At 44.4% G+C, this 27762-nt stretch overlaps 1 protein-coding gene across 2 annotated transcripts in view; it reads right to left on the bottom strand.

Annotated features, from left to right (window-relative positions):
- The window catches only part of SAMD4A (sterile alpha motif domain containing 4A), a 138791-nt gene extending 112935 nt beyond the window's left edge, over nucleotides 1–25856 (bottom strand). Inside the window, exons 1-2 of one of the 2 annotated variants that reach the window (XM_069738652.1) lie at nucleotides 25567–25856; nucleotides 24247–24706 (exon numbers count right to left, since the gene is read on the bottom strand). In XM_069738652.1, coding sequence (XP_069594753.1) covers nucleotides 24247–24442 — 196 coding nt within the window. In that variant the 5' untranslated portion in view covers nucleotides 24443–24706; nucleotides 25567–25856. The remainder of the gene's footprint in view (nucleotides 1–24246; nucleotides 24707–25566) is intronic. The other variant, XM_069738660.1, reaches the window with a different exon arrangement.
- Nucleotides 25857–27762: the final 1906 nt, after the last annotated feature.

Below are 27762 nucleotides of genomic sequence, written 5' to 3'. Positions count from 1 at the left end.
GCCGAGGTGATCCCAAAGGGGAGCGCTCTGAATTGAAAATGTCGAATCCTACCCCCCATTAGTATCGCTACCCTCAGGTATCGTTGGAAATCAGCATGAATGGGTACATGATAGTAGGCATCTTTCAAATCCACTACTACCATGAAACAGTTGTTGAAAAGCATTTTTATTGCCGAATTGATGGACTCCATTTTGAAAGTATGTTTCACCAAAAACTTATTGAGACCCTTAAGATTTATAATGGTCCTGTAAGATTTATCAGGCTTCTGGATTAGGAACAGGGGAGAGTAAAACCCTTCCCCTGCCTGAGAATACGGCACTTCTACCAAAACATTTTTGGAACAAAGAGTCCTCACTTCCTCTTCTAGGGCGAATTGTTCAGTGGGAGATGAGCGCCAGGGTGTTAACCTAAATTTGTCCTGTGGAATATGAACAAATTCCAGCTTGAGACCATGGGAAACAGTGTCTTTTATCCAAACGCTGTTTGTGATTTTCGACCACTCTGCCGAGAAATGCAATAGTCTCCCTCCCACTGGAATTGCCAGTCATTGGTCTTGTTTTTTATTTTCCGTCTGGTTACGGCGAAACATGAGACCTGTACCTCGCTTTCGCCTATCCTCCCATCTGGGACGATCTCTCCCTGGTGAAAAGGCTCGCTTTCCTCCCCGGTTGAACCTTCTTTTGTTGAAGGGACGACGGTATGGATTGAACAGGTTGGGAAACTTTTTCTTATCATCTCCTGCTTTCTCCAGGAGTTCATCCAGGGTAGGCCCAAATAAATATTCGCCTTTACAAGGGATAGCGCAGAGCTTCGCTTTTGCCTGCATATCCCCCGGCCAGCATTTCAGCCATAGGGCTCTCCTTGCAGCATTAGAAAGTCCTGCTGCTCTAGCTGCCAACTTTACGGAGTCAATTGAGGCGTCTGATAAAAAAGCCGCCCCCTCCTGGATTACAGGTAATGCTGAGAGAATGGACTCTCTAGAGGCCCCTTGTTTTAATTGGGTCTCCAACTGGTCCAGCCAGACCATCATTGACCTTGCCGTGCAGGTTGAAGCTACCGCAGGTCTTAAGGAGCCAGCTGCCATCTCCCAGGTTCCCTTCAGGAAGGTATCCACTTTCCTATCCAGGGGGTCTTTAAGTGTTCCCATATCTTCAAATGGGAGAGAAGATCGTTTAGCTACCTTGGCAATTGCTGCATCCAGCTTGGGTGCTTTCTCCCAGTTACCTACTGCTGGGTCATCAAAAGGGTATCGGCGTTTTTGCGCAGGTGGTAAGGAGCCTTTTCTCTCAGGTTTCCTCCATTCCCTATTAATAAGATCTTGTATTTTCTCATTTAAAGGAAACACTCTGCGCTTCTTTTGCTCCAATCCACTGAACATCATTTGTTCTTTGGATAGTTGAGGCTTGGGTTCCGATATACCCATTGTGCCTCTGACCGCCTTTACCAATTTGTCTATCCTTTCTAGGGGTAGGCAAAACCGAGCAGCGTCTTCTTCCGAAGAGGAGGATGATGCTGCTGAATTGTCTGATTCTTCGGACTTGTCCTTTTCCACAGACGAATCCGATGCCCACTCAGTTCTCTGCCTAGAACCTCCTGACTGTGAAAGGTTTTTAAAGGACTCTTTAACCTCCATTCTAATCATCTCCTTGAGACTGGCCGTAATAGAGGAGGATTCTTCGGCTACCTACGGGGATAAGTAAGGTAGACTAGAGTGTAAAATCTACATGCTATACCCCCTCCCCTCCTTCCAGAACCTCACCGTCTGCTGGATACAGGGGTCACATAGTTTTTTAGGGTGTGAGTCAGGCAAGGGAACCCCGCAGATGGCACATTCCCTATGCTTCGCCTTACTGACGTTTTTCCTTCCCTGCATAAAACACATGAGGGGAGACTAGTCACTAAGTGAACTTTCTCGAAGATCACTTACCAGTGGCTGCTCACACCCAGAAATACCGAAGCACGAGGGGGATCCTTTTTGACTGACCCTCCAGACCCCTGTCTGGAGGAGCTTCTGCGGCCCGAACCATCGCTCCTTTTTTCATGTTCCTTCTCCTTGGGTCTCTGGGATGCTTGTTCCAGCAGCACAACCTGCTGATCCTGATCTGAATCCATTTTCAGTAAATTGGAGCCAGAACCCGGGAACATGCTGCTGGAGCCGCCTTATAAGGCCCCTCCTTCGGTCAGCGCACCTTGCCCAGCTTGCTTGTTTAATTTTCCCGCCCCCCCGCAGCTGTGGGGAATCAATCATCGCTCCGGAGGGATTGCGGCATGATCTCCGGTGGGCGCCGCCATCTTGGAGCCCCCGCGCATGCGCAGGAGCTTACCGATCCGGAAGACGTCGCTGGCTCCGCCCCCCGACGTCACCACAGCTTACAGCGCTTCCTGTCAGCGCTGCAGCTCTCGTGGAACGCCGAGGCCGGCCAGCTACGATCCGATCGGCGCCCCCCAGATGCCGCCGCGCTCCCCCCTGCTCCAGAGAGACCCACAGCCCACGGGAAGGGCGACTTACCAGACGCTGGCCCCGGAGACCGGACACCCCCTGGCGACCGCTCCTCGCTGCCTAGTCACCGCCGTGCCGCCCTGCCAGGGCCACCGTGACTACTTCAGGTACCCGCACCGGCCGAAGTGGGAGACCCTCTCGCCACCAGAATCGGTCCGGCCGGCCTGGACTCCTGTAGTATCTATAGGCATCCAGTCCCTTCAGGAACAGGAAACCAACTGATGCATGGGGAGAGGTGCCGCCCTTTTGTATCTGTAGGTTTCCTGTTCCTTAAGGGCGGATCCCCTCTCTCGTGTGCTGTCATGGGAGTCCGAATAAAACAAGTCTACTTTCCAAAAACAGCACCATCCGCTGTCCACAGATTGTGTGTGGCACAGCATCCCAGACAAATTGGAATACCACATACAACCAGGTCACAGAGGTGGCACCATTTATACAATGAAGCAGCCATGTTTTTCTAATTCTGCAGTGACCTTTAATGAGGGCTGTGTGTCCTTATGAACCTGCACTATAAAAACAATATTGGAAGCTGCGCTCTGCGCACATTTTGCTGCAATCATTTTATAGTGAAAGACTTCATTCATCAGAACGTAAAGCAGGTAAGGAAAAGAAAAACTAGAACAACCCAAGACGTAAAAGTGGCGTTGAGCAGAAACTGAATTCTATGTGAAATCCACAGCCGTCCCGAGGATCAAGGGCCTAGCCTAGCACAGCATTGACGAAAATAGCTTTATTCCATTGTGACAGACGCGCGGCTCGGCGCACGCCGGCAAACAGGAGCAACAGATTAGAAAACGCTGAAACAATGTCTGCAATGCAGAAGCCTCGGAAAAGCCGCGCGAACCGACCAAACAATGCGAAGGGAAGGAAGAACGACCAAACAGCTACAGAAAAGCTGCGGCTATAAATGGTAACAGATAAATGAGAAGCCTACCCAAAACTATTAATAGGCAGAGAAAAAAAAAAAGACGTCGACCTTGACACTCAGATGAGAATAAAGACATTTCTGGATCAGTGAAGAACATTCAGAGCCTTGGGCAAAACACTGGGGTGTAGCAATTTTTGGGGGAAAATGGGGAGGGTAAAAGAAAAACTGGTAAAGGGTAAAAAAACAAAAACAAACAAAGTTTACTACTCCTTAAACAGGTCTTCTAAGAACATAAGACAAAGAACTGTTACAATTAAGATCCCTATACATATTACAGTGTTATTACCCCCAAAATGTGGGCTCAGTTGGGTCCCATCCTGCATGGTGTGGAGGTGCTCCTGCTCGACCTTTGTTCCATTCACTGTCTATGAGACTGCCAATTACAGGGCTCTGCTATCTCCAGCAATCCCATAGACAATGAATGAGAGGCCAAGCATCAGCACCTCCACGCCATACAGGATGACGATTCATTTACCCCTTAACCAATGGATGACATGTACAAAAGGAGAATGGGCACCTCTGCAATACTCAATGGCTGTTCAGGAAGACATCATTACTTCACGCCCCCCCATGTACTTGCACACTAGGCAGTTTGTGGATGGGTTTTTAATGGAAAGATGGGAGTGAGACATTGCCAGGCGGCCCCTCTCAGACCCCAGCAGGCCAGGCAGCCCCTCTCGGACCCAGCTTGGCCCCTCCCACCCTATGCAATCACTTGTAGGATCATCATGACCACCTAATGTAAAACCTTAAGATAGCCCTCTGTAGCTGGGGTCTGCACATTTCAGAGTCTGCTGAAGTTCAGGAATGGAGGTAGGTGTACTAATATTTCCACTGCAGCATTCCCGACATTAGAGAAAGCAGCTACAGTCATCTGGGACTTGTTACGGGTTCTCTCGTCATTGCATACAAAATATCAATCAGTCTTTCATTTCTAAAGTTGTTCCAACTTTTCGCTTTCTTACAGATTTGCTATTAAATATGAATAAGGCAACATAGGCAAAGGCCTGAGAGGGTAAGACCAGCAGCAAGATGGCGAGTCCTAATACATAGGCAGAAGTAAGGCTCAGGGGGGTTGTCCACAACTAAAGGCATGGATGAGCTGTCAGATTATTGGCACGGACAGTGATCGGCCACCAGAAGATCACAGTGTTCTGAGCTCTGCTGTCATTCACTTCAATGTATATAGACTATGGACACGGCGCCCTTTCGGGAGATTATACAAAGGGCTCAGAAGAAAGGGAACAAATTCCCAAAATAGGGTCCACATCTGTATAGAATGAATGTGCAAGGTGGGTGTTAGATAGACACGCTTTACATTCTTCTTTCATCCTTTTTCCTGCAGCCATGCACCCACAGATCAATGTACGCCTGACTCATCCGATCCCCCATAGATGGAGTCAACAAGGGATGAAAGTTACAGTATTGAAAAGCCAGCGTAAGGGTAAGAGAGCAGGTAAGAGCGTAGATTGCGGCATGATGGGAGCGCTCACAATATGAAGCTGTAAGTAACAAAACTAGCAAAGAAAGATCGACCCTAAACCAGATATTCTACAAGAAGAACGGCCATACACTCCAGTACATGTAGATCTGTTACCTGCCTGATGCAAACTCGAGGCGCCATGAAACAGACATCGGGAGCTGTTTGCAGAGTATTCACCACAGAACCTTTAAAGCTTCCCAGTTTCAGGAGAATTTTCAGAATAATGTTTACATGAGGAAGACTACATATTCTTGTTACATTTTTCGTCAGTTTTCCCCTCCACATCCACGCTTTCTAGCAATCAGTTGACCGAGCTAGTGGGTAGAGACTTCTAGGACTCTCCCCATACACAACACAAAGATGAGGGATTCCTGCTCCTGTCTATTTAGTGCATGTTAAGAAAAAACAACAGACAATATTAATTCATGGACAGGGTAATAAGAGCAGGGACAATGCAAGTAAAAGGACGACGGCCGTTTCGCGTTATAAACGCTTTCACGGGTCCAGATAAGCGTGGAAGCGTGTATAACGCGAAACGGCCGTCCTTTTATTTGCACTGTCCCTGCTCTTATTACCCTGTCCATGAATTCATATTGGAAATAAAGGACTAAGGTTTCTTCGTCACATAACGGAAGTGTTGTTGCTTTCTTCTTCCTTTGGATTGATCTTCATGTTTTACTTCTGGCAAGCACCCTCCACCAAGTGACTCCACTCCCACAATGTGCCAATGATTCAGAGTGTACCCTTCCATACCAGTAAGTAACTCATTACATTTTAATCTTAGTGACATTCATTTTTTCTTCTTTATAGACAATATTATATGCAGGGTAGCTGTGAATTCAGCACAGAGAGGAGATAAGACATACAAGAAAGTACAAGCTCCCTGAAGCTCACTTTACGTCTTCCTCCCCTATGTATAGCATTACGTGGCTGTAATTTGTCCTTCAGATTCTAGCTTTATGCCAGAGTTCGGGTATTGTGCACTTGTCGCTTTTGCAATCAGATTTCTCCGGCAGCTTTCCTGGGAAAAAGTGCTTCAAAAACCACACAAAAAAATAAAACGTAAAAACCCAAATTGCTGCGTACACGTTCCATCTTTTGCTGCTTTTAACTACTTGAGGGATCAGAAACCATGAAAAGGGTTATAAGGAATCACACACGCCGTCATCGGGCAATTTCTGCTACCAAGTCATCTGGAACTACGGTGAAAAGATGGGAGTAAAGATACCAGCAACGGAATCACCGCAAAAACGGCACCAAAGCCGCCAGAAAAGCCTCTGCAGGAAAAAGAGCTGGCAGTCTCCTGTAGGAAAACCTTAGTGGTCTACCGGCATCTGTATCTTAAAGGCACCATGAGCACAGACCCTATAGAGGGAAAGTCGCTGTCCCATACAGATGCAGGGATTCAGGCTAGAGGAGGCTAATTTGCATATTCCAGGAGCCTTCTGGGAAAAGCAAGGAGTCTCCCTAAGCTAGAAGATCGTTGGGTACAGCCGGGACCAGCTGCTTGGAAAGCATCACCAAAGAAAAAACCAACAAAAATATATTCTAGAACCCTTTCAAGCTCAAAAAAACCAAAGAAAAACAGGATTCATAAAAAATAACCTTTATTAATATATACTACTAAAACACTCTAATCATTAAAACACAATAACAGAAATGTGCCTATATGGTCCTAGAGCGACACTATGCTTTGTCCTACCTGGCAGCGGGGGTTGGCACCCTAAATTACGCTTGGCGCCCCCACTCCACGGCGGCTCGCCCTCAGAATCCCTAGAGATCCCTACGATACAGGAAACCTGGAGCAACCTAATAAATGCCTAACGGACAAACCCTACCTGACAGTGGAGGTTGGCACCCTACTTTGAAACGGTTGGCGCCCCCACTCAGCGTCGACTTACCCTAGGATCCCTCAAAAAATCCCTACAATGGAGATAAAGATCAGAAAAATGTCCCAATACACCCTGATAACCACAAAAGTAAATAAAAAATGTGAAACAAAAACATAAAGAAAATAACCTAACCAGATAATGTAGTGTAATAGAGAGATCAGTATATCACAGATTGGGCTTCAGTCTACAAAATCGGATATGCCCAGCTAGCAAAAGGTATATCAGGATGCAGTAAATAAATCTCACATCATCAAAAAAAAAAAATAAAAAAGATGATAACATATCCAATAGGGGGACACATTTATATCATAAAATCAATCAGTATATGATTATGTTAGCGAGACACAATCGTCTCTAGCCGAACAGGCAATATACAAATGTTTAAAGAATTTGCCCAAAAAGCCCCCTCATATGGACAAAAAAAGCCTATTATATCAATCTCCGATAATGCAAGTACCCACGGCAATAATAAAGTGCGAAGTGCCAAATTTGAAAAAGGGGCAAAGGACCGATAATTATAACAGTGTTATCGTCACAAGAAGCCCCGTAATGACTCAGACTTATCCCCTAATAATAAAGGGTGCAGAAACAATAGTCACAGCAGCATAGTAATTCAATGATTGGCACAGTAAGATTAAAGATACTCATCTGTGAGCTGCGGCACGAGAACCCGAAATCCGGGTGACGCCATAGGAGATGATGATACAGAGATGACAAAAGCAGCACTCGATCAAAATCTTATCCCCAAAACAATGCCCGACGCGTTTCCCCCCCCATTGTTGCAAGGGGGTTCATCAGGGGTCAGCAGCACGAGTAATCCAAGCTTTAAACATTTGTATATTGCCTGTTCGGCTAGAGACGATTGTGTCTCGCTAACATAATCATATACTGATTGATTTTATGATATAAATGTGTCCCCCTATTGGATATGTTATCATCTTTTTTATTTTTTTTTTTTGATGATGTGAGATTTATTTACTGCATCCTGATATACCTTTTGCTAGCTGGGCATATCCGATTTTGTAGACTGAAGCCCAATCTGTGATATACTGATCTCTCTATTACACTACATTATCTGGTTAGGTTATTTTCTTTATGTTTTTGTTTCACATTTTTTATTTACTTTTGTGGTTATCAGGGTGTATTGGGACATTTTTCTGATCTTTATCTCCATTGTAGGGATTTTTTGAGGGATCCTAGGGTAAGTCGACGCTGAGTGGGGGCGCCAACCGTTTCAAAGTAGGGTGCCAACCTCCACTGTCAGGTAGGGTTTGTCCGTTAGGCATTTATTAGGTTGCTCCAGGTTTCCTGTATCGTAGGGATCTCTAGGGATTCTGAGGGCGAGCCGCCGTGGAGTGGGGGCGCCAAGCGTAATTTAGGGTGCCAACCCCCGCTGCCAGGTAGGACAAAGCATAGTGTCGCTCTAGGACCATATAGGCACATTTCTGTTATTGTGTTTTAATGATTAGAGTGTTTTAGTAGTATATATTAATAAAGGTTATTTTTTATGAATCCTGTTTTTCTTTGGTTTTTTTAAAGCATCACCAAACCAGGGATTCAAGCTAGAGGAGGCTAATTTGCATATTCCAGGAGCCTTCTGGGAAAAGCAAGGAGTCTCCCTAAGCTAGAAGATCGTTGGGTACAGCCGGGACCAGCTGCTTGGAAAGCATCACCAATTTTGCCTGTAGGACATTATTGCAAGAGAGCTTGGCTGAGTAGATTACACAAGAAGGAAAACACACAGCAAGTCAGCAGGATCTAGGAGCAACATGGCAGATGTGACAACCTACATGGTGAGCTGCAGCATGTGCTACATGTTCACAGATCGACCAGAAGAAGAATCCAATTTCACCTGTCAGAAGTGTAGACTAGTGGCCCTTTTAGAAGAAAAGGTGCGGGGTCTGGAAGAAAGAATAGCAACTTTGAAACTCATCAAAGAGAATGAAGACGTTCTAGACAGAACAGAAGCATCTCTACTGGTCACAGAAGGTGAAAAAAGTTTCAGAGAACCTCCAAAAGCAGATGAGTGGAAGCATGTGACCAAAAGAAGCAAGAAGACCATGGAGAAATCACCAACCACACAACTGAAGAACCGATATCAAATCTTTGTAGAGGATGAAGATGGCACACCTAAGGATGAAGCAATACCAGCAAGCAAAAAAGAAAAGGGCACACAGGAACAAGTGACAGCAAAAAGTACAGCCAAGAAGCAACGAAGAGTGGTGGTGGTGGGAGACTCACTACTGAGAGGCACAGAAGCAGCCATCTGCAGACCGGACATAACTGCAAGAGAAGTATGCTGCCTTCCAGGTGCGATGATCAAGGATGTGACCGATAGGATACCAAAGCTCTTCAACTCCAAGGACGTCCACCCATTTCTTCTGATACATGTTGGCACCAATGACACGGCAAGGAAGGACCTACCGACAATCTGCAAGGACTTTGAAGAGTTGGGGAAGAAAGTAAAGGAACTGGATGCACAGGTAGTTTTTTCTTCTATCCTTCCAGTAGCCGGGCATGGCACCAGGAGATGGAACAGGATCCTTGATGCAAACAACTGGCTAAGACGATGGTGCAAACAACAAGGATTCGGATTCCTGGACCACGGTGTGAATTACTGGTACGATGGACTCCTCGCCAGAGACTGACTACACCTCAACAAACCTGGGAAACACACATTCGCCAGAAGACTCGCTACACTCATCAGGAGGGCGTTAAACGAGAAGAAGAGGGGACGGGAAGAAAAACATTAGACTCGAACAAAGAAGACCCAGGAAAACATACTCAGAAGGGAGGTAAGAACATTTCTAAAACAATCCACAGCGAGGAGATTGGAACAAAACAAAATCCTCTAAACTGCATGCTCGCAAACGCCAGAAGCCTGACAAACAAGATGAAAGAACTAGAAGCCGAAATATCTACTGGTAACTTTGACATAGTGGGAATAACCGAGACATGGTTAGATGAAAGCTATGACTGGGCAGTTAACTTACAGGGTTACAGTCTGTTTAGAAAGGATCGTAAAAATCGGAGAGGAGGAGGGGTTTGTCTCTTTGTAAAGTCTTGTCTAAAGTCCACTTTAAGGGAGGATATTAGCGAAGGGAATGAGGATGTCGAGTCCATATGGGTCGAAATTCATGGAGGGAAAAATGGTAACAAAATTCTCATTGGGGTCTGTTACAAACCCCCAAATATAACAGAAACCATGGAAAGTCTACTTCTAAAGCAGATAGATGAAGCTGCAACCCATAATGAGGTCCTGGTTATGGGGGACTTTAACTACCCGGATATTAACTGGGAAACAGAAACCTGTGAAACCCATAAAGGCAACAGGTTTCTGCTAATAACCAAGAAAAATTATCTTTCACAATTGGTGCAGAATCCAACCAGAGGAGGAGCACTTTTAGACCTAATACTATCTAATAGACCTGACAGAATAACAAATCTGCAGGTGGTCGGGCATCTAGGAAATAGCGACCACAATATTGTACAGTTTCACCTGTCTTTCACTAGGGGGACTTGTCAGGGAGTCACAAAAACACAACTTTAGGAAGGCAAAGTTTGACCAGCTTAGAGATGCCCTTAATCTGGTAGACTGGGACAATATCCTCAGAAATAAGTACAGATAATAAATGGGATATGTTTAAGAACATCCTAAATAGGCAGTGTAAGCGGTTTATACCTTGTGGGAATAAAAGGACTAGAAATAGGAAAAACCCAATGTGGCTAAACAAAGAAGTAAGACAGGCAATTAACAGTAAAAAGAAAGCATTTGCACTACTAAAGCAGGATGGCACCAATGAAGCTCTAAAAAACTATAGGGAGAAAAATACTTTATCTAAAAAACTAATTAAAGCTGCCAAAAAGGAAACAGAGAAGCACATTGCTAAGGAGAGTAAAACTAATCCCAAACTGTTCTTCAACTATATCAATAGTAAAAGAATAAAAACTGAAAATGTAGGCCCCTTAAAAAATAGTGAGGAAAGAATGGTTGTAGATGACGAGGAAAAAACTAACATATTAAACACCTTCTTCTCCACGGTATTCACGGTGGAAAATGAAATGCTAGGTGAAATCCCAAGAAACAATGAAAACCCTATATTAAGGGTCACCAATCTAACCCAAGAAGAGGTGCGAAACCGGCTAAATAAGATTAAAATAGATAAATCTCCGGGTCCGGATGGCATACACCCACGAGTACTAAGAGAACTAAGTAATGTAATAGATAAACCATTATTTCTTATTTTTAGGGACTCTATAGCGACAGGGTCTGTTCCGCAGGACTGGCGCATAGCAAATGTGGTGCCAATATTCAAAAAGGGCTCTAAAAGTGAACCTGGAAATTATAGGCCAGTAAGTCTAACCTCTATTGTTGGTAAAATATTTGAAGGGTTTCTGAGGGATGTTATTCTGGATTATCTCAATGAGAATAACTGTTTAACTCCATATCAGCATGGGTTTATGAGAAATCGCTCCTGTCAAACCAATCTAATCAGTTTTTATTAAGAGGTAAGCTATAGGCTGGACCACGGTGAGTCATTGGACGTGGTATATCTCGATTTTTCCAAAGCGTTTGATACCGTGCCGCACAAGAGGTTGGTACACAAAATGAGAATGCTTGGTCTGGGGGAAAATGTGTGTAAATGGGTTAGTAACTGGCTTAGTGATAGAAAGCAGAGGGTGGTTATAAATGGTATAGTCTCTAACTGGGTCGCTGTGACCAGTGGGGTACCGCAGGGGTCAGTATTGGGACCTGTTCTCTTCAACATATTCATTAATGATCTGGTAGAAGGTTTACACAGTAAAATATCGATATTTGCAGATGATACAAAACTATGTAAAGCAGTTAATACAAGAGAAGACAGTATTCTGCTACAGATGGATCTGGATAAGTTGGAAACTTGGGCTGAAAGGTGGCAGATGAGGTTTAACAATGATAAATGTAAGGTTATACACATGGGAAGAAGGAATCAATATCACCATTACACACTGAATGGGAAACCACTGGGTAAATCTGACAGGGAGAAGGACTTGGGGATCCTAGTTAATGATAAACTTACCTGGAGCAGCCAGTGCCAGGCAGCAGCTGCCAAGGCAAACAGGATCATGGGGTGCATTAAAAGAGGTCTGGATACACATGATGAGAGCATTATACTGCCTCTGTACAAATCCCTAGTTAGACCGCACATGGAGTACTGTGTCCAGTTTTGGGCACCGGTGCTCAGGAAGGATATAATGGAACTAGAGAGAGTACAAAGGAGGGCAACAAAATTAATAAAGGGGATGGGAGAACTACAATACCCAGATAGATTAGCGAAATTAGGATTATTTAGTCTAGAAAAAAGACGACTGAGGGGCGATCTAATAACCATGTATAAGTATATAAGGGGACAATACAAATATCTCGCTGAGGATCTGTTTATACCAAGGAAGGTGACGGGCACAAGGGGGCATTCTTTGCGTCTGGAGGAGAGAAGGTTTTTCCACCAACATAGAAGAGGATTCTTTTCTGTTAGGGGAGTGAGAATCTGGAATTGCTTGCCTGAGGAGGTGGTGATGGCGAACTCAGTCGAGGGGTTCAAGAGAGGCCTGGATGTCTTCCTGGAGCAGAACAATATTGTATCATACAATTATTAGGTTCTGTAGAAGGACGTAGATCTGGGGATTTATTATGATGGAATATAGGCTGAACTGGATGGACAAATGTCTTTTTTCGGCCTTACTATGTTACTAGTTTGTAAAAAAGCCATTTACTTGCCCTTCCCAGGTCCAGCTCTCAGTCTTTGCTGCTGCTCTCGGTGTCTTATCGTCTGCAGCGTTGACATCACCTCGACAGCGCCGCATTTTTATTTTAAAGAAACTACAGATTGGGGACAAACTTCGTTAGAAGCAGAGGAAAAAAAAACTGACTCATTAAATTAGGAAAGCAGAATCTCTTTGACAAGTAGTAAATCCATAGTACAAGGTATTATAAAGAAACTTATGCATCTTAACAGCCTTGTATATTGCATTTATATTTGTGCTCAAAAGTTTCTTAATACCGTGTATTACCGTGTGCCCCATTCCTTAATACCGGGCATTGCCCCCTCTAACATCAATACCAGCTTGAAGTCTTTTGTGGTAGTTGTGGATGAGGTTCTTTATTTTCTCAGATGGTAAAGCTGCCCACTCTTCTTGGCAAAAAGCCTCCAATTCCTGTAAATTCCTGGGCTGTCTAGCATTAACTGCGCGCTTGAGATCTCCCCAGAGTGGCTCAATGATATTGAGGTCAGGAGACTGAGATGGCCACTCCAGAACCTTCTCTTTGTTCTGCTGTAGCCAATGACAGATCGACTTTGCCTTGTGCTTTGGATCGGTCATTTTGGAACCTCCAAGTACGTCCCATGCGCAGCTTCCGGGCTGATTGTAAATTTGCCTCCAGTATTTGCTGATAACATGCTTCATTCGTCTTTACTTCAACTTTGACCAAGTTTCCTGTGCCTTTGTAGCTCACACATCCCCAAAACATCAGCGATCCACCTCCATACTTTACAGTAGGAATGGTGTTCCTTTCATCATAGGCCTGGTTGACCTCTCTCCAAATGTAACGTTTATGGTTGTGGCCAAAACATTAAAAATGTTAGTCTTATTCCAAATTACCTTGTTCCAGAAGATTTGAGACTTGTTTCTGTGCTGTTTTGCATATTGTAGGTGATAATTTATGGCATTTGCACAGAATGGCTTTCTTCTGGCAACTCAACCACGCAGCTCATTTTTCTTCAAGTGCCTCCTTATTGTGCATCTTGAAACAGCGACACCGCTAGTTTTCAGAGATTCCAGAATTTCAGGATGATGTTATTTGTGGGTTTTTCTTTGCATTCTGAACATTTTTCCTAGCAGTTGTGGACAAAATTTGTTGGTCTACCTGACCATGGTTTTGTTTTTACAGAGCCCCAGATTTTCCATTTGTTAATCACAGTTTGAACGCTGCTGACTGGCATTATCAATTCCTTGGATATCTTTTTGTATCCCTTTCCTGTTTTATACAGTACAACTACCTTTTCCTGTAGGTCCGTTGACAATTTTTTTACTTTCCCCCATTATGATTTAAAAAGAGAAAATACAGTAGTTTGACAATAAATGGCTTCACCCAACCACTAACCATGAGTGGAGAAAAAGTTTTGGTGTTATCACTCATTCTCTGAAGAAAGGCCAAGAAAGCAAAAATTTTGCCGGGTATGTACACTTTTGAGCACAACTATAAATAGTAGGGAAAATAAGTATTTGATACATTGCTAATTTTGCAAGTTTTCCCACCTGCAAAGAATGGAGAAGACTGTGATAGTGATGAGCGAATATACTCGTTACTCGAGATTTCTCGAGCACACTCGGGTGTCGTCCGAGTATTTTTTTTAGTGCTCGGAGATTAAGGGTATGTGCACACGATGCGGAAAATGCAGCTACGGGTCCGCAGCAGTTTCCCATGAGTTTACATTACAATGTAAACCTATGGGAAACAAAAAACGCTGTGCACATGCTGCTGAAAAAAAACGCGCGGAAACGCAGCAGTTTACATTCCGCCGCATGTCACTTCTTTCTGCGGATTCCGCAGCAGTTTTACAGCTGCTCCTATAGAAAACCGCAGTTGTAATACCGCAGTGAAATCCGCCGTAAGGTAAATCCGCGATAAATCTGCAGCGTTTTTGCCCTGCAGATTTATCAAATCCACTGCGGAATAATCTGCAGTGGACCATTATACGTGTGCACATAGCCTTAGTTTTTTTCGCCGCAGCTGAATTTTTTACATCTGTTAGCCAGCATAAATACATGTGGGGGTTGCCTGGTTGCTAGGGAATCCCCACATGTAATCAAGCTGGCTAACAGATGTAAATCATTCAGCTGAGGTGAGGAAAACAATCTCCTAAGACACTCGAGCATGCTTGGGAAATCTCGAGCAACGAGTATATTCGCTCATCACTAGTCTAATTTATATCGTAAGTACACGTCAACTGTGAGAGACAGAACATAAAAATAAAACCCAGAAAATCACATTGTATGATTTTTACATAATTAATTTGCATTTTATTGCATGAAATAAGTATTTAATACAATAGAAAAACAGAACTTAAGATTTTGTACAGAAAGTTTGTAATTACAGAGGTCAGAAAGTTTCCTGTAGTTCTTGACCAGGTTTGCACACACTGCAGCAGGGATATTGGCCCCCTCCTCCACACAGATCTTCTCCAGATCTTTCAGGTTTCTGGGATGTTGTTGGACAACACTGAGTTTCAGCTCCCTCCAAAGATTTTCTATTGGGTTCAGCTCTGGAGACTGGCTCGGCCACTCCAGGACCTTGAAATGCTTCTTAAGGCTGGGGGTCACATTGCGTTTTGGTCAGAGCGCTAACGGACAGCATTGCACGGCGAAATTAACGCCATGCAACGCGTCCGTTAGCGCTCCCATTGCCCGCAATGTACCAGCGCATTGCTAGCGCGTGTCATTTTCGGCACGCGCTAGCGACACGCCGGTCTTTTGTAGCGTGCCTCGGACGCTGCTTGCAGCGTCCGCGGCGCGCCCGAGGTCCGTTCCCCGCTCTCGCAGATCGGGGATCTGCGAGAGTGGGGACGTTAACACGACCCCGAAACGCGGCCCTTTAAAAACATTGCGTTAGCGCAATCCGCTAGCGCTAGTGCTAAACGGATTGCACTAACGCAATGTGACCCTATGGAGCCACTCCTTAGATGCTCTGGCTGTGTGTCTCAGGTCCTTGTCATGCTGGAAGATCCAACCACGACCCATCTTCAATGCTCTTACTGAGGGAAGGAGGTTGTTGGCCAAAATCTCAAGATACAGGGCCCCAACCATCCTCCTTTCTATACGGTGCAATCGTCTTGACCTCATTGCAGAAAAGCACCCCCAAAATATGATGTTTCCCGGTTGTTGGGATGGTTGTACTCCACTCCTTTTGCCGCGTTTGCACGAAGAAGGAGGATACAAAAAAGTTCTATTTTGGTTTCATCTGACCACATGACCTTCTCCTATGCTTGCTTTGGATCATCCAGATGTCATTGGTGAACTTCAAATGAGCCTGAACATGTTCTGGCGTGAGCATTTAGGACCTTGCGTGCCCTGCAGGATTTTAATCCCTGACGCCGTAGTGTGTTACTAACGATAATGTTTGAGACTGTGGTCCCAGCTCTCTTCAGGTCATTGATCAGGTCCTCCCATGCAGTTCTGGGCTCATTCCTGACCTCTCTCAGAATTATCCTTACCCCGCAAGGCAAAATCTTGCATGGAGCCCCAAATTGAGGAAGAATGACTTATCTTGTGTTTCTTCCATTTTCTAATAATTATGCTCACAGTTGTTACCTTCTCACCAAGCTGCTTACCAATTGTCCTGTAGCCCATCCCAGCCTTGTGCAGGGCTACAATCTTGTCCCTGGTGTCTTTAGACAGCTCTTTGGTCTTGGCCATGGTGAAGAGTTTGGAGTGTGATTTAGTGTGTGGACAGGTGTCTTTTATACAGGTAAGGAGGTCAAACAGGACCAATTAATCCAGGTAATGAGTGCGGAGTAGGAGGCTTCTTAGGTCAGATTCATACTTCCATGTGCAATGCGAGAAACTCGCACAAGTCTCTCGTATCAATACCCGACACTGCCACCGGCACTCGTGACCAGAGCATTCAGCTGCATAGAACTAGAACATTCACCCGCACTCTCCGGTCTCAAGTGCCAGCGGCTGTGCCGGGTATTGATACGAGAGACTCGACGGCCATACAGAAAAAGTAACAGGTCTGTGAGAACCAGAATTCTTGCTGGTTGGTCGGTGATAAAATACTTGTTTCATGCAATAAAATGCAAAATCATTATTTTAAGATTCTGTCTCTCACAGGTGAAGTGTGTGTACTTGCGATAAAAATTACAGATCTCTTCATTCTTTGTAGGTGGGAAGACTTTCAAAATCAGTCATGTATCCAATACTTATTTTCTTCAGTGTATAATGGAAAATGGTAAAGAAACATTGCTCTTTAGGGGTTACCATAAGTAGCAAGTAGTACACTTCCCGATAGCTAATGGCTGCACTGAGGAGCTCTTCTGATGCAACTTCGTGCTAAACAAAAGGATTCTGCAAACCCTCAAAATGTCTGTGCGTCTCCTGCATTAATAAAACTGTTGGTAATGAAACATTTACCTATCAAGAAGTCACCCATGAAAGTCAGACCTTGAACACGCTCCTACTCAGGGCCGCCATCAGGGCATTACTGCCCTTTCTGCCAGGTAAGGAGAACCTTTTTAATTTTTTTGTAAAACCGCAGTATGGGGTGCATTATACCTGTATGGGGCTGCATAATACCCCTACGGGGGAGCATTATATTATGGGGTGCATTATATTATGGGGCTGCATTATACCCCTAAGGGGGAGCATTATATTATGCAGGAGCATTATACCACTATGGGGGGGGGGGGAGCATTTTACCCCTATTGGGAAGCATATTATGGGGCTGCATTATATTGCCATGGGGCTACATTATATTATGGGATGCATTATACCGCTATGGGGTTGCAATATATTATGGGATGCATTATACCGCTATATATGACTATGAAGGTGTATTATACTGAAATGGGGCTGCATTATACTACTATATATGACTATGAGATGCATTATACTAGTATGGATGACTATGGGGGCAATATGGAGAGACATGAGGCAGAATGGGTGGGCACGCGGGGTCCAGAATGGGAGGACAAGTGAGGTCCAGAATGTGGGATATTATTACTGTAGGGGCTAATTAAAGGCTATCTTTGAGGATACTCTTTTCAGTGTGTTGGGGGGGGGGGGGGTGAGAGGTCCCATTACTGTGCAGGACGAAACAGATGCTTTTTTCTTCATCTGGCATAGTATATAGGTTGGGGAAAAATTGGGGAATGTGCTCTAGATAACTTATTTTCTGCAGAGATGAGACCTGGCTGGAAGAGGTGATGGTGGTCTGAACTGGATGAAGAAGAAAAGCAAAGATGAAGGACTTCAACTAGAGATGTCACCGGTGAGTCAGTGTGTTACATGTACACTTACACTATATACTGTATACAGAGCTGTGAATAATGCCACTAATGATCATGGTATTACCTGTACAGTGACACTATATACAGATCTCCTGTAAATAATGTCACCGGCGATCACTGTATGACCTGTTCATGGACACTGTATACTAAGTACAGATCTCCCATGTATAATGGCATTAGTATTGTGGTTTTTTATTTTTATTAATGATCAGTATTGTAGTATTTGGTCACTATGTGGTGGTAATATGTGGTCTGGTCAAGGCGTGGTGGTATTTGTTCCTTGTATGTGGTATTATTGGTCTCCATGTGGTGGTAATATGTGGTCTGGTCATGGTGTAGCGGTATTTATTCCCTGTATGTGGTATTATTCAGTCACAAGCTATAGCATGCCGAATAAGCCCTGACCCGATCAACTTAGCTCGTCTCTAGTGGTAATATGTGATCTGGTCATGGTGTGATGGTATTTTTCCCTTGCATGTGATATTATTGGTCATTTTAAAAATTTAAAAACAAATAAAAATACCTAAAATTGTATTGATATTTTGACAAATGTTTAATAAGTTACAGAAGAGCAGGGCTCGGCCAAAAGAGTCTACCTTGTCGTGGTGGCGGATAAAAAAAAAAAAAAGAAAAAAAAAAAAAAAAAACTTTTGGCCAAAACAAGCTGCTGGCTATGTATCTGACCTGGGGATGGGAACGGTTAAAGAGTTATTGGTGAGGACATGGTGCAGAAGTGGAGTTTTTCCAAGAGAGGGTAGTGGGATTGTGGAAGGTTCAAGGGGTGGAGGCGGAGCTGGGATGGAGCCTGGGCAGAGTTTCAAGGGGACCCCGAAATTCCTAGTGGCAGCCCTGCTCCTACCTCCAACTACTGATCACTGAAAACAAATATTTATCAATCTCTCTATTAGGCAAAATACCGCCAAAATGTGACAACCAAGAAGCAGTAGGAGAGATCAGTGCAAATAGGGTCTTATCTGAGAAATACAGTAAGCTTCACGAGCAGATTAAACTCACCTGTTCAACCTATTAAAAGCAGCATATAATGTAGAGAGCAAGCTGCAGGGGATCCACGGGTCAGCAAGTGACCATCAGACTAAAGGGAGTTAGTGGACAAATGTCATGCTTCCGTCAGAATGGAGATGTATATCCCAGTATGGTACAGTAAGGTGGTTTATTTCAACACATTTCGAAGTATATAGTTACTTCAGGTAAAACACCCCAATGCGGCTTTTCCTGAAGAATTAACTATATACTTTGAAACGTGTTGAAATAAACCACCTTACTGTACCATACTGGGATATACATCTCCATTCTGACGGAAGCATGAAATTTGTCCACTAACTCCCTCTATACTCTGCTAAAATGTGACAGGTAATCCAAATGTATAAGTCACAACCTGCCTTAAATTTGAAAAAAGAAAAGTTACATTGGATGTAATGCTGCACGTGGAACTACACAGAGGTCACAATCGCTGTGTGACTGGATGGTTTCATCAGGTTAGGGCGCAATACAATGATGCAATACAGAAAAAACATGTTATTGTGAGTAGACTTGGATGTTTAGACGTGATATAGATCAAACGGTGAACTTTATGAACTTCAGGTACTCCTACACAGGAATATTGGGCGGCTAGGTATGTGGATATAATCGTGCGTCGCGCCTTTCACACTTTCCTTAGAATGGGCAAAAAGGGCCCAGATGACTAAAAAAATGTAAGTAATTTTTTTCAATTTACGTAAACACAGGCTCTATCAGAAGAACCTCACCAGTGTAAAGTCCACAGGTAAGGCTTCAATCAGTGGCAGAGGAAGCCACAGTCAGTATGTATGCATGACGGCCTTTGATCCAAAATCATTTAATACAAGGCCTTCTTGGGTATTGATTTATAGACGATTACCCCTGATAAAATGGAATATTGGTAGGAAACATGCAGGAGAAAAAAGTAACACGGCATTAGATGGAGCCAATCCAGGTGAGTGGGGGACAACATACTCCATGAGCACACAGAATTTTATGAACCCCCATGCACATCTGAACTGGGGGTATGCCTATAAAAATAGTTTTTTTTTAAACCACTTCTGATGGTTAAATAAATTGATGATTGGCGATAGTTTAATGCCGTTAAGTCGCTAAGGCCGGCTTCACACTTGCGAGTTTTACGGACGTAAGAGCGCAGAAACTACGTCCGTAAAACTCGCAAAAAATACGGCACAATTATTCTCTATGCCCCTGCTCCTATCTACCGTATACTGATCAGTATTATACGGCTTTCTACGGCCGTACAAAATCGCAGCATGCTGCGTTTGTCACCGTACTGCGCAAGAAATATGCCAATGAAAGTCTATGGAAGCGTGAAAAATACGGATTACACACGGACAAGCAGTGTGACTTGCGAGAAATACGCAGCGCTGTTAGAGAGAAAAGCCGGTAATTCAGTGCGCTGTACAGTAAAATCACACTGACAGCTTACAGTCCAATAGGTAGAATAAATGTGTACACATAGAATAGGATAGATATAGATATATATATCTCAGTGAGACACATATGTATATATATTAATATTTATTCCAGCTCCCAGGCTTTCTAGGAAAGTTCCCACGATCTATGAACATCCAGCAGAGGGCGCCTCACCGCAAATGAAGCTAAATATAGATCATTGATCTATATTTAGCCTCATTCCCCAGGGTTTTGCAGCAAGGAGCAGCCTGCATTAGCGGAACTCCTTGCTGCAAAATGTTTTAACCCCTTCAGAAGGATTTACATCGTTGGACGTTACAGATCTGCGGAGGGTAAGTATATTGTTGGTTTATTATGTTTTTTTACTTACAGAACGAGGGTCTTCAGTGACTGGATTGGGCGTAGAATAAAATACTCCAACAACCATTGTTTTTATTTCATTAAAATAATTTTAAATAATGTGTTTGTGTTTTATTTAACCCTTTACTACAATTGGATTAATAATGGATAGGTGTCATAATTGACGCCTCTCCATTATTAATTAGGCTTAATGTCACCTTACAATAGCAAGGTGGCATTAACCCTTCATTACCCCATATCCCACCGCTACACGGGAATGGGAAGAGAGTGGCCAAGTGCCAGAATAGGCGCATCTTCCAGATGTGCCTTTTCTGGGGTGGCTGGGGGCAGATATTTTTAGCCAGGGGGGGGGCCAATAACCGTGGACCCTCTCCAGGCTATTAATATCTGCCCTCAGTCACTGGCTTTACTACTCTGGCGGAGAAAATTGCGCGGGAGCCCACGCCAATTTTTTCCGCCATTTAACCCTTTATTTTAAGAGCTAGAACGGCCAAATTTTGCAGATACACACTACTGACATTAGTAGTGTGGAATCTGCAAAAAAAATGGAGAGAAGACATGGTTTACTGTATGTAAACCATGTCTCAAATCATGTCGGGTTTTAGGAAGGAGAAAGAAAAAGCCGGTAATTGAATTACCGGCTTTCAAGCTGTATAGCGCTGGAATAAATATTAATATATACATATATATATATATATATATATATATATATTTTTTTTTTTTTCTTTTTGGGACACATGGATCACTTCTATAGCGGTATGTTGGTTTTGCAAGCCTGCGAGAAAACCACGCAGTACGGATGCCATACGGATTACATATGGAGGATGCCATGCGCAAAAAACGCTGACACACCCTGCCTACGGAGGAGCTACGGACCACTATTTTCGGGACTTTTCAGCGTATTACGGCCGTAATATACGGACCGTATTTTCATACGCTGAGTGTGAAGCCGGCCTAATGAAAACACTCCTTTAGGCCGGTTTCACAAGTCCTGATATGTCCAGTACCGGAGATATCCGTGTGTTGAAACAATTTGTTTCAACTTTAACCCTATGGCTTTAAAAACGCACACGGACAGCATCTGTGTGCGGTACGTGTTTACACGGACCCATTGACTTGTATGGGTCCGTGTGATCTGTGCAGCTGCACAAAAACGGACATGTCAGCGTGTTTTGCACACGGACACGCTGACATGTGCATAGACCCATTCATTTGAATGGGTGTATGTGTGTCAGACTCCGGTATGTGAGAAAACTGTCACTACACTGCCGGAGGCACTGACATGTGAAACCGACCTTAAGGTGGGTACATCCATCTATGTTGGAGTTTTTTGTTTTTTTAAGTCATGGCTCTTTAGCAGTTACACCTGAAATGTGGGCCAAATGCTACGCGAGACTGCAGCCTTAAAGGGGTTTTGGCCCAAGTAGCATGATCACTAGAAATGGTGGCAATAAGCAAGATGGTTGGAACCCCCCGCAATCACTAGAACAGTTACCCATTACTGCGCCACTATGAGGAGCCCAGACTCACCATTCTGAGGGTCGTTCTCCCCTGGATAGTTCTGTGCAGCCAGGCAGGAGGAATCTACCCATCGTAGACCCACAATGTACGCCCTTGCGCCTACAGGAAGTCCAGTGTACATATAGGCCACACTGCAATCCAATTAGCTTTTCTACTTGTTTACAAAACTTCCATATAGAGAACGGAGAAAAAAAAAAAAAAAAGAATTTTAACAACCTCCCGACTATAGAGAAAAAAAAAAAAAGTGCTGGCTACATTACAGTGATCAGGGTAAAACACACGGCAGAAAATAAACTGCACAGCAAATTAATTATCCGCTCATGCTGCATGTTACTTAAAATGAAACTAGCTACCTTGCCAAAAAGCCTACAAAATCCAGACTCTACGTGATCTGACTTAGTTATTCTAGAAGAAACTGCAAGACCGCTAGGAAAAAAAAAAAGGAGGCAATTATTCATTCTCTAGGTATCTAAAAAAGTGCAATAATGAAGAAGTGATGACCATTGGGCCAAAAATGCAGGGAGTGGAATTGAGCCTGGAAGGGCGACTGCTGAAATTTTCTCCTTTTTCACTAGTTATTGTCTCCAAATATGTGTCAAAGGAATCTCAATCAGGTGACTGCTATGATAAATTATTCTGCTAGACTAATTTGTAAAACGCTGGTTATTAATATTCAATCCCACCATCATGAATTCATTTCAACAGTCCACGTGTATCAACTTGGAAATCTGGCATAAAACAAACTTTGGGGGGGGGGGGGGGGGGGGAAGAGTCTCCACAAGTAAATGTCAGTCATATGAATATATACAGTATAGTCCAGAAAAATGTATGGATCTTCCAATCCATCAGTTCCAAAAATGCTGGCAAAAATTATTTTTCCTTGACAAAAGCGCTCAAGTTTACCATTAATGTTGCCTTAGGCTGGGGGCGGACTAGGTCATCTCAGCCACTGGGGTCCCAACAGTTTACAGTCGTGCTAAATCTGCAGTCTGAGGCAACTTTGCCATGGCTCGTTACAGCAGACATTGGACACATTGCAGAGCGAGTTGTAGTTTCGGCAATAATTGTTGGTGAGGATGGCTTTCACTCAGTGGCGTAACTTGAAGCTCATTGGCTCCAATGGGGCCCCCAATTATTGCAAGTTTTCAATAATATTGGTCTTTTCATACAGGCCAAAGGGGAGCTTTGGGTCCTTTAGGCTCCAGGTGTAATTGCATCCCACGAACCTATTACAGTTACGCCCCTGCCTTCTTCATGCCTATAAGAAAAGCAATTATCTAAAGTTACCGTCACACTCAGCGACGCTGCAGCGATATAGACAACGAGCCGATCGCTGCAGCGTCGCCGTTTAGGTCGCTGTAGAGACGTCAAACACAGCAGCTCCAGAACGATGCAGGAGCGATCCAGTGACGTAACGGCGACTCACTTATCGTTCTCGCTGGTTGTTAGCTCCATGTAAAATGTTGCTGGCATCGTTGCTTTTGCTGTCAAACATGACGATATACGCCGACCTGACGACCAAATAAAGTTCTGGACTTTTAGCTCCGACCAGCGATGTCACAGCGGGATCCAGATCACTGCTGCGTGTCAAACAACGAGATCACTATCCAGGACGCTGCAACGTCACGGATCGTTCTCGTTGCAAAGTTGCTGAGTGTGACGGTCCCTTAAGGCTCACACCATGTTCTGCAGAGTCTGAGGGATATACCCTAGCCATACAGCAACCTATGTCACCTAAAGGCTCCCAAACATATGGCTTTTTAAGAAATGCCATTATATGCCACTATGCTGCACTAATCGATACAAAGGTCTACCATATGGGGGACAGAAGGGCACTCTTTTGGTGTCCATCCAGAGACGGTAGCATGCAGGAAGCATAAACTGTAAAGCGTAGTAAAGTCACCTAAAGAAGGATTTAGTCAATTGTAATTGCCACTTTTCAGTCAAAAGTTATGTCTAAATCCCAGTCTACCAACATCATGGACGCATTACGTCTCAATGTGACATACGGTCAGATTGCGCAACGTTACGCTCCACATTTCCGGAATACAAAACTCACCGGGATTGTTGGCTTCCCCTTCAAGTATGTGCAGTTCTGTACAGTCTACCAAGGAATGCTCCAAGCAGATCTGTAAGAATCTGGCTTGGGTCCTGCTAACCCTTTTCAGCAGGGAAAGCAGTGCAACAGTTTGTTCGCATTCATTCCAGCCTTTAAACCAACCAGAGAGCATTCCAACTTGATCCCGAAACATCATGATGAGAAAAGATTTACAGGATCCACAGAGAAATTTGGAGATGAAAAAAAGATAAAAAAAATAGAAAGACGGTTCAATTGATTGATTGTTTTTCTTCTTACACAGGGTCAGCTCTATATCACTGGTGTTGGCACAAATTAATCGAATGTTGTATTCTCCACTTCAGGCATGCTCGGGTCCTGGGTAGTGTTTTTCCAGATCCGACGTCCCTTTGGGTTCTCGCTCGGACTCTTCCACACCCGCATTCCAAGTCAATGTTCACAACTGTGAAAATAAGACATTGGCGTGACACATTCTCCTCAAGAAAAAAAAACGTTTTGACTCAATGCTATCCAAGCCTCGCTACACCACAGACAATCAGACCTAGTGGATAGGTTTCAAGTTAACACACTCAATTCATTTTTCCCCTCAACAGTTAACATCCGCAATCTAATAAACCGCTACTTTCTACCAACACCAAGACCTTGGCACCGGGGAAGCAAACAGACAACGGAACAACAAAATATGGTGAAAAATAATTTTTTTTCCCCCTCCTTTGGTGCAGTGATTAAATCAAATTTAACCACTTAGTGACCAAGGTAGAACAAAAAAAAAAAAATCACCAGCATCTGCATCAACCAGTCAAATCCTCTCCCGTAAACCTTCCTGTACCTAGCCACAACATTTTTTTTGGTGCCCAACTGTTTGGAAATCAGTCAGTGGGTTAACCTATCCGTAACATCGCTGACTTGAGCTTTAGTGAATGAGGTATTAATGCAGGAAAAATAAATACATTAATCAAAAAAATAATAATAAATTATAACCAGGTGACTGAAGAAAAAAAAGGGGGAAAAGTTGATTTCCTGTGTCAGAGCAGCTCTGCGTGTATTCATAGATGTCAGTCACTGAGGAGCAGAGCAACAGATTATACACACTACAGCCAGAACTAGGGGGTCACATGGCAGAAATCTACAGATAATATCACTAGAATGTCTGCAGCCATGCCCAGCTCATAGGGAGATACAGATTCACAAATACAGGATACAACGTTGCAGTTGCCCATGAAAGTCAACAGATCAGCCAGCACAGAGGATACAGTGTTGCAGCTGCCCATGCAGAGCACTGGGGGTCTCCTTCCCACCTACCTGCACCAGGAGCACTGCGCCAGGGACCCTGTGCTGGAGCTAGAGGGGCTGCTGCTCTCCCTCCCTGGGCTTTGCCATGTTGACTTGCAGGCTCTGTGCTCCCTCCCTCACTCGCAGAGACTGAAGCTGGGAAGCGCCAGCCTAGGCTTCCCACATGCTAATAATTAACATAAACCATTACGTCATGGGCTCGGCACTGAGGAGAGGGGAGGAGGGGAGAGGCACCAAAATAGAGAAGGGATCACTCGGGAGGAGCAGCCCGAATTCCTTGTGCAGCCGCCGCCGCTGTCAGGCTTTTGGGAGGGGAGACCGCAGAGGACAGTGGGTGGGGTGGGCTGAGGGCACGCTGAGTGCTGTGCATGGCGCTCCCCACCTCCACTCTCCGCATCACCTCACACTTTCTTCTTTGCACACTCAGTCACATGCTCCATTTTCTGTCTCTTCCAGTGACAGGAGTAGTGTAGAATTAGAAATTGCCCATTCATTGTGGCAGCATGGCAAGCCTTTGGCCGAAGTTGCTTATGTTGTAGTTTTTCCTCAGTTATGTGTTTGTGCCATGCAGGGCCGAACTGGCCATTGGGCAATTCTGGCAAATGCCAGAAGGGCCTGTCTGGTTGTGGGCCGCCTTGTCTGCTACATTGTTAACAGAATTGATGTTCTCAGGACCTCCACACTGTTTACAGTTGTGACAAAGCACATGGTCACTAACTCCGTCACTTACCCCAGCAGGCCACGGGTATCATTTGAAATATTGTAGAGTGATGTTACGTTTGGAAGCGATGAAGGATATCTCTTATCAGGTAATCACAATGCATACAACATGTTCACACTCCAGACCAGAAGGGGGAGCTCTAAGCCTAGTTTAGGGTGAACTCCCCTATAAATACATTCTGATCTGGAGGGAATGGGTCAGAGGGTTCAGAAAGTTACAGGCAGAGAAGAGAGCAGGCAGACATAGAGGGTCAGAAGGTCTGAAGGGGCCGTGTAGTCTGAAGTACTACAGCTCCTGCAGAAAGAGAATACAGAAAGAAAGGATATTATTGAGTGAGCGTGCAGGAGAGCGAAGCACAGGAAAGTGACATCAGGGGAGACCAGCTGCGAATGAGCGATTCCCCTCTGAAGCGCAGATCATCGGTAGCCGGAACACTGAGGCTTTTGTGGGACTCTAAGAGACCGGCAGGACAGCTGAATTGCAAGTTATCTGTCCCCACACACACCTGAAGACACAGTAATATATAGAGCCCGGGGAGTGATAGACACCCTGTAAAAAAGGCTTGAGTCACCTGTCATACAAGTATTGTCCTATCCTACATGGGGGACAGAGAGAACTGTGAGGACCATATCTGAAACCATAGGCAGTAAGGGACTATAACACCACCGCGCTAGAGGAAGGATTTTAACTCCACCTGGATAAGGGGACTCTGGATTCACTTCCAAGCTGGCTGGACTCTGCCTGCCCTGTGATCTGGTACCCTGGACTGTGGCTACCTGAAGTCTTCAGTAAACCAGGTAAAGAGACTGCAAACCTGTGTTCTCGTTCTTTACTGCGCCATTCACCATCTTCCGTCTACACACCGGGAGCCCTGGGAATACACTTCACCTGTGGGAAGTTATACCATCTAGCTGCCATAACATCACCCCAGAGGACCCCTTAAAGCAGCGTCGGTCCCCACTGACCGAATACCACAGGTGGCATCACGAACACAAACTTTATTAAATTTCCCCTTTTACATGGGCGCCCCCTGTGAACACCAGACCCGGTGCCGGGTACCCCACGGCCCTGGAGGGCGACTCAAGTGCAGTCTGATTTCCATGGCCTCAGAGAATGGAGACTTTTCTCCATCCTCTCCTTATCCTAGAAAATCATATCATGCTACGATCATCAGAACAGGGCACTTTTCTTCCCAATAGAATAGAGTCTCAGGGCATTCCATTCTATGGGAATACAGCACTCGGCAATGCCACAGAGAATGAATGGCGCGGTGATCGAGCATGGTGATCCGTGAGGACCGCAGCAGTCAGACCCCCATCAATCTAAAAGTTATTACCTGTTATATGGATAGGTGATAACATGCTCTCTGCAAAACTCATACACTGTGTTATATATACTTTATCACACACCAGTATTTCTATGCCAAAATGCAGAACTGGCATCAATCTTTCAATCATCATTTTTCTCTGCAAATTCCATTCCTG

The sequence above is a fragment of the Ranitomeya imitator genome, chromosome 1 (assembly GCF_032444005.1).
Source record: "Ranitomeya imitator isolate aRanImi1 chromosome 1, aRanImi1.pri, whole genome shotgun sequence".
Taxonomy (NCBI): Eukaryota; Metazoa; Chordata; class Amphibia; order Anura; family Dendrobatidae; genus Ranitomeya; species Ranitomeya imitator.
This window is presented reverse-complemented; position numbering and strand designations above follow the sequence as displayed.